Below are 7,639 nucleotides of genomic sequence, written 5' to 3'. Positions count from 1 at the left end.
TGATGTCAAAATGCCCATCTTGGTGAGTATCCTAGCAGACATAGTCGGCTGAACAAACAGTATCAGTGTACTGGATCAGTGCGTTCTATTAAAGTGACAGCACTTTCTTAATGTTAATCAAACAGCAACAACACTGAAATCTCTCACTGCTCTTGATTGAATAACTTTTGTAACTTTAATAAGGATTAATCTTTAATTTATACAGTCAAATATGCAATGTTATTTTACATTTGATTACTTTATTCAATTTCTGTACCTAAAAACTAATGTTACACCTACCCTAAAAACCTGAAAAGCACTGTTTTTTTATTTGTATCTTTGCTCTATTGTATTTATTTGTGCTGTTGCTTGTAGTTAGATTATTTGTTCTTATTTTCTTTATTTTTATTTGACAATATAGTTTTTTCCCTTAACATAGCACATACCGAACCGTACCGAAACAGTGACTCCAAAACCGTGATACAAACCGAACCGTGAGTAAGTTGAACAGTTGCACCCCTAATATATATATACATTTTTTTTTTGATCACAAGTTTTTGAGTTTTCCTCTCTTTTATGTAATACTTAATCTTTTCCACACAGACATACATTGACCAGGTACAGGTAGTGCCTCCTCGTCATCATCGTCTGGAGGTGGTGGTCCAGGTGGGGTCCGTGGCCCTCTAGGTTGTGGTCTGGGTGGGCTGCCGTTAAACTGTTCTTCATTCTCCCACTCTGCAATAGATTTACACACTCGCTTTCAATGCTTGACATAATGACGACATTATATATTTGTTTATATAATATTTGTGCTGACCAGTTTTAATGATCCGCTTGGATCCCAGCTGCTGCTGTTGGGGCAGAGGGGGTGGAGGAGGTGGCGGAGAGTCCCGCTCATGGCTGTGGGGGCGCTCGGCTGTGCCATACACTGCCAACGTCAGGCATGTGTACCATCCACGCAGGACTAACCCATCTGTGTTTATCTTCAATAACACAAAGACAAAATGAAAATTAGGACACGGTCTGAGACTCTTACAGGGGAGGAGCAAAAAAACTCGGATGAAGGATAATTTGTTTACAAGCCACGTGAGTGCAGGAGCTGACAGCTTTAGTCATTACAGAGGCATCTGCAAATACATTGTGGATTTCAGAAAATGCTTTTGAAGTATTCAGAGCCAAGGAAAGCTGCTGTCAGCTGTTTTGGAGAAACCACAAACATACTGGTGAATGTGTGTGAGTTTTATACAGACATTTGATGCCAGGTTGTCATGAGGGGGTCTCTTACCTTCCCATTAGGCCTGAAGATGATTGATTTGTTCTCATCGTACTCGAGGCTAGTGCGAAACGAACACCAACTTCAGTGATTTGAACAATCAAAATAGTACATGCATCTATTCAGCTACAGATTTGTGAGACAGCGTACTGTATTTCTTGCTGAGCCTGTACGACACAGGTGTGCATGTGTGAGTTTATTTAGTACCTGCCCAGCCTGTCAAACACCGGGGCGTTGGGTTTGGACACATTGTTGAAGAACAGGTCCAACTGGAATGCATGAGGGGCTGTTTCCCTGAAGATACACAGGAAGGGGTATTGTAAACGTCAAAACTTAAACCTGAAACCCCTATTTGCCATCAGCAGCTATTTTCTGTCTAATCAAACTTCCTGTAAATCAGTTAGCCTGCAGGAATCATTTGAAAAATGCCTCTTTTTCTATACAGATTTATTGTCTATTTTATCATTTTAAAAGGACAGAATAAAGAATAGTTTTATATAGTAGGTCCTATCAAAACAAACTTCCCTTTTCTCTCATTGTCCTTTTAACAGGTATGGAGACAAGTGGGATGAGGGATGAGATCATGGGAAAAGCTGAGAGTGGTCAGAGAATAGGGGGTGTGGTGGATCTGTTTTTAAAGAAGGAACAATAGCGACCACAGAAACCTTTTCCAATTCCCTCAAATGTCCTCCAGCCATTTCACTTCTGAGGACACCACAGAATTACTCATGTCCTATTGTGCACTACAGAAGCACTGGGACAGTTTGTACACACAATAAACATGGCAGAAGGCTTCTAGAAGCACTGTTAAATATTATATTAGGTGTAGTGAAAATTAGGGATGCACAAAACGACATCTTTTCAAGATGGTTTAATCAGTTGGTAGTCTGAATGTGATATATACACTACTGTTTAAAACGTATTTTACTTAGGAAGGATGCATTAAACTGTTCTAAAGTGACAGAGAAGACATTTATAATGTTATAAAAGATTTTTAATTCAAATACATTCTGTTAATTTTAACTTTCTATTCTAAAAAATATCGTATCGATATTAAGCAGCACGACTTTTCAATACCAATAAAAAAATGTTTATTGAGTACCAATAAGGCAGTAAATTTATTACAAAGTGGTACTTTGATAGGTGTAGCACTGATTTTTTTTTTTAAGGGGATTAATTCAGATTTTCGTAACTTCTTTTACAACTGTTAGAATGTCAGCATTCAAAAAATCCTTTTGAAAAAGTTGTCTCTAAATTCACCATATTGGCACAAAAAATATATAAACTTCTAGAAATAAAAAGCCTTCTCTAAATGACTAGCTGGCTGTTGAATGACCAGTGAACCATCCTAACCCAAGAATGGTCATTTAATGTGGATGGCACAGACCAATAAGTAGCGCCTGTGTAGAGGGATTCAGTAGTTGTTGTGTGATTCTTTATAGACCATTTAATTTGTTGCTGTACTTTTAGACAAGAGTGTGTGTGAGTGTATGCTGTACTTTTGTGTGTGAGTGTGTTTTCTCACCCAAACGCTCTGCTGTCAGGAAGGTTGCTGTGTGCTTTGATGCCAGGGGGAATGACTCGCACTTCTGTGATCAAGACACCGTAAGGAAACCGCACAACGTCCACATTTGTCAACTTGTAAGAAGACAGACATGGAAAAATGTTACGAAGCTTACTTATCAAGACAAGGATAAATGTTATGACAGATAGACTGATACAAGGGCCAGATTTCTCAGAGACACACCCTGACTGAGCAGCCAACCAGAAAAACAGTCCAGCTTATTCATCTGTTAAAGTCTTGGAATTAGGATTCCTATGGTTCAAGGTATTTGAAAACACAAAAGCATTCTCTGAAGTTCTTATTGAATCTAAAAATGGCTGAATGGTGTATATAGCTTAGTCCTTTCCCCAACAAACTGTCATAGGGCAACAGGCCTGTCCAACCTGTTTTTACAGAGCTGTTGGAATACAACTGTGGGGTGGCAGATCACTGCAACAATACAAAAACACCAATCAAACACATACATACATACACACCCTAACAAGACAAATTCCAGGACAAGAGATCTGTTTCCAGCCTTCACTAACAGGATACTATGTAAAACATTGGAACGAGGAGAAATTGCATGTAAAGAGATTCTCAGATAAAGGCTTATATAAAAAAAAAAAATCAATCACAGTTGCCTCTCAACCTAAGTTCTAAGTATAAAAAAACAGCACTTAAAGATTTTTATGTCTCACTGTACTCTCCCTTTCAACTTGGTGAGTGATTGATTTGTTAGCAATCTGACTTTCTTGGACAAAAGGACAACATATTCGGGCCTAGGATCAGGCCGTTTGATTTTTAAATGTGAATTTGTTTTGTTTCTGTAAGATTTACACGGTATTATAATAAAACAGCTGTGAGGTCATACTCTCTGTGAAAATGCAATTATTTTCAAATGGGTATATAACTGTTGGAAGTAATTTAAGATTATTTTAATCCATGCCAGGTAATCAGTTAAAAACTAATAATGAGCTTTATATAGTTACTCAATTCTGTTTTGCAATTTTGTATGCTTATGAGGCTGTGTCTCTCATAATTTGAGCACATTGATTTAGACAGGTGAATGAATGTGCTGTCAACGTTTAGTCATGATTACAATTTTCCACTTGCTCTCAGGGTAAATTTCTGGAAGATACGATGATCAGACATGCTCAACAAATAAAGCTGATAAATCAGAAGTGATTGGTCATGAAAAGCACAGCAGAAACAAAGGCTGACTAAGAAAAAACATTTAGCATTACATCACTTGCTCACCAATGGATCCTCTGTAGTGAATGGGTGCCGTCAGAAAGAACGTTCAAACATCACAACTATCCACATGTAATCCACATGATTTTAGTTCATCAATTAATGTCTTGTGAAGAGAAAAACTGCATGTTTGTAATATACAAATATATCGAAGCATTTTCATTTTAAACCACTGCTTCTGGCCAAAGTCTATAAACCATAAACTATAAATCCTCCAGTGAAAAAGTTAATCTCCTGTTGTCATTACATTAAAATCTACCAATATACTTGTTTAGAACTATTTTCACTTATAAATGGTTCTTGATCAGTGCATATTTCTCTCCCAATTCAGAAGAGACAACCTTTTCACTGAAGAAAGCAATATTATGGATGGAGGAGTTGTATTTTAGCTGGAAGCAACAATTTTAAGTTAAAAAAGTTTTAATGATGAATCTGTTAATTACTAACATGCAGCTTTTCACTTAACTGGAGTTGTGAGGATTACTGTGAAGGAAATCAGCAGTCTAATAAGGAGGTTGATACCTTATGTATTTTGAAAATTCAAAAATACTCAGATTAAATGTTTAATGCAAAATACATTTGATTTTTTTTTCAAAGGTATTTAAATACAAAATAGTATTTTGTATTTCAAATACATGTATTTGAAATACTGCCCATCCCTGACTGTGACGCTTTTATCCTCTGTTTGAACTCTCATTCTGACGGCACCCATTCACTGCAGAGGATCCACTGGTGAGCAAGTGATGCAATGCTACATTTCTTCAAATCTGACCGAATGAAGAAAACTCATCTACATCTACATTTTCAGCCAATTTGAATTTTTAAGTGAACTATTTCTTTACCAATAGAGAAGTTATACAGAATCACAAGATACACAGAAAAAAAAGCTTTCACACACAACCACAGAGGTTAAAAGAGCTCAAATATTGTCCTCATTTGTAAGTCGCTTTGGATAAAAGCATCTGCTAAATGACTAAATGTAAATGTAAATAGATGCAATTCAAATATTAATCACTAGCTAAACGGTACATTGAATACACGTGTTTCTGCTTTCTTATTGACCCCAACTCCACACACTTTAACCCCCTGGCTACTTCTGAAAAGGTCTATAGATTGCAGACAGACCTCCTTGTTTACATGCACATGCGGTGCTGTCAGATAAACATGAACCAGGGGCGTAACTGAACAGGCACCGGCTGATACCTTTACAACAATATATGAGCATCTTATTGTTAATGAATACATAAACAAATGGTTTATCATCACAGCACATTCTACTTGTTAATAGCAACTACACATACGCTGTCAACAATAACAATATAACCACGAGCTCTGCCATACGACGTCTAAAGTCGGGTAACGTAACTGTTTTAAATGTAGAATTACGGGTGTTATTATGAAAATGTTAATTATATCTTTAATGAATTGAATATGTATGAATTACTGTGCTAATTAGCAAGCTAACTGTTCACAGCGCTCAGTGTGTTATTACAATGGAAACTTTAAGAACGCGGGAAAAATATTTTAACGTCTGATAGACTTTAGTCTCTGTATCATGCGGTTAAAAAGACACGGGTGAAGATGGAAGACTTCGAAAGTTTACCTCCGCACTTTGATGCTTGAACGTATCTAAAAAGAGCAGCTCCATTGCAGAATCCCCCGCCATCTTTCTTGGTCACATTAGGACTTCCGGTAAAGGAAACACTTCCGGAGTTGAAGGCGTACGTCACAACGTTGGTTGTGTTGTAGGATCAGTAGGTTTTAGAAATTGCATATTACATGTTTTAAAACATTTCAGTAAAGCCATATACGTGCATCGTTTAGTAATTATTAATTAGGCTACTAGGTTTCGATAATGGTTTTGTATATCACAACACATTGTGTCCAATCTTGCACATGTAGACTATTCCAAAAACATTAAGAATAGATTATACAAAAAATATAATATCCGCCTACGTTTCAAATTTATTAATTATTATTATTATTCAGAGTTTTGTTGTTTTGTTTTTGTTTTGTTTTTACATTTTATTTTATACAAAATCCTCTCAAAGTTATTTTTCTTTTACACATAAAATGCACCTTTTCTGGATTAACTTCAGATATCACTCTTCAATAAAGCTTTTTAAAAGCACATTATTATAAAGGATTTACTGGAAATCCCTGAATGATTAATGCATAGAAATGACAGAAGAAAAAACTATTTACAGGTGTAATTCATCATTCTATTAAGGACCTGAAAGAGTCCAATAACAGGTGCAAGAATGTCAGAAACATTGCTAAAGGTAATAAAATGACACAAAATGTAAATAAATAAAGGCCTTCAGTGATTTGCGTGTTGTAACACCTAACAAACTCAGGTCACAGTACTGCTGGATGTGCAAGAGGTGGTTGAGCAAGAGTTGTTAGCCTAATTATCAGAAAAATATTGGCATAACTGGCCTTCACTGTGTGTGGAGGATTGTTATGTGGCATCTTTCTCTTTCTCTTTTTTCAGTGCCTGTGATGGTCATATAACAGATGTAGGCCTACACTCACGGCGTGTTTACTTGTGCTTATAACTGTCGAAATATTGACTTATAACATGGTTATATAATAGTTCAGATACATTTTAAGTCTAGGGATTTGTTTGGTCAGGCTAATATAGTTTAGTTAGTAGGCTACAATATTAAAACTACAGGCCTTGCGTCATTTTTTACACATTACGTCCTGTTCGCGTTTGATGGCAGGCGAGCAGGTGTTAACGCTGGGTTATTTTATTAGTAGACTGTGTAAACGTGTAATAAACAGATCCTGAATTCCCTCACATCATGTACCAAGAGCGCGTTTTCGGAGTGCCATGCCACGTCCTTGTTTCTCAGCAGCAGTAGGAGGGCTCTCTTTAGGGCAGGTATCTATTACCTGTGTCACGTGGGCGGTGGCCAGGTAGGGCGCACACAAAACCAGCGCGATCCAAGCAGCCATTACGGAGCAGAGCCAAGGGTTTCGGACTTGTTTGCATCGATTCTCACGCAATTAAAAGGCCACGGGACACATCGAGGCGAGTCCGAACCCGGCACTGATCTGTCCGTAGGTGTGGGGTCACTGGGCTCTTGGCTTCTCTGTCACCTGGAGTTGATCTCTAGGGGTTTGCTTTTGCAATCGGGGTGGTGTGACAATAGTTTTTCCCCCTTCTTAAAAATGACGGTTAATCCAGATTATCTGGTGCTTTTATTCACCACCACATCTGGCGCAAATGGGGACCAATTGGGATCAGATGAGAAGGAAATTGTACAGTTGGTTTGGCAGGTTGTGGATTTAGCGACTAAAAAGGTAATTTCATATTTCCCCATGATGGTGTGAATGCGTGTTATGCATTGGTGTGTGTGTGTGTGCGTGCGTCCGTTGGTGTGTGTGTAGTAATTCTGGTGGAGGTTAGAGAGAGTAAGTTTTTCATTAATATGTCATATATTTTTAAAAAGAAATATTACGAAGTAAAAGGACAAATATTAAAATGTATTTATTTATTCATTTATTCACTTTCATCTATCTGTCTGTCTGTCTGTCTGTATATGTGCGTTTGTATGTGTGTGTGTGTGTGTGTGTGTGTGTAC

At 37.4% G+C, this 7,639-nt stretch overlaps 2 protein-coding genes across 2 annotated transcripts in view; one reads left to right on the top strand and one right to left on the bottom strand.

The window, feature by feature from the left end:
- virma (vir like m6A methyltransferase associated) overlaps positions 1 to 5,768 on the bottom strand; it is a 19,095-nt gene extending 13,327 nt beyond the window's left edge. Inside the window, exons 1-6 of the mRNA XM_016485265.1 lie at positions 5,653 to 5,768; positions 2,778 to 2,890; positions 1,460 to 1,546; positions 1,265 to 1,313; positions 797 to 962; positions 589 to 714 (exon numbers count right to left, since the gene is read on the bottom strand). Of these exons, the coding sequence (XP_016340751.1) occupies positions 589 to 714; positions 797 to 962; positions 1,265 to 1,313; positions 1,460 to 1,546; positions 2,778 to 2,890; positions 5,653 to 5,715 (604 nt within the window). The 5' untranslated portion in view covers positions 5,716 to 5,768. The remainder of the gene's footprint in view (positions 1 to 588; positions 715 to 796; positions 963 to 1,264; positions 1,314 to 1,459; positions 1,547 to 2,777; positions 2,891 to 5,652) is intronic.
- A 1,218-nt stretch (positions 5,769 to 6,986) lies between these two features.
- esrp1 (epithelial splicing regulatory protein 1) overlaps positions 6,987 to 7,639 on the top strand; it is a 19,089-nt gene continuing 18,436 nt past the window's right edge. The window contains exon 1 of the mRNA XM_016485272.1: positions 6,987 to 7,358. Within this exon, the coding sequence (XP_016340758.1) occupies positions 7,227 to 7,358 (132 nt within the window). The 5' untranslated portion in view covers positions 6,987 to 7,226. The remainder of the gene's footprint in view (positions 7,359 to 7,639) is intronic.

The sequence above is a fragment of the Sinocyclocheilus anshuiensis genome, unplaced genomic scaffold, assembly GCF_001515605.1.
Source record: "Sinocyclocheilus anshuiensis isolate Anshui unplaced genomic scaffold, SAMN03320099.WGS_v1.1 scaffold409, whole genome shotgun sequence".
Lineage (NCBI taxonomy): Eukaryota > Metazoa > Chordata > Actinopteri > Cypriniformes > Cyprinidae > Sinocyclocheilus > Sinocyclocheilus anshuiensis.
The sequence above is the reverse complement of the archived record's forward strand: the minus strand, read 5'-3'. Positions and strand labels throughout refer to the sequence as shown.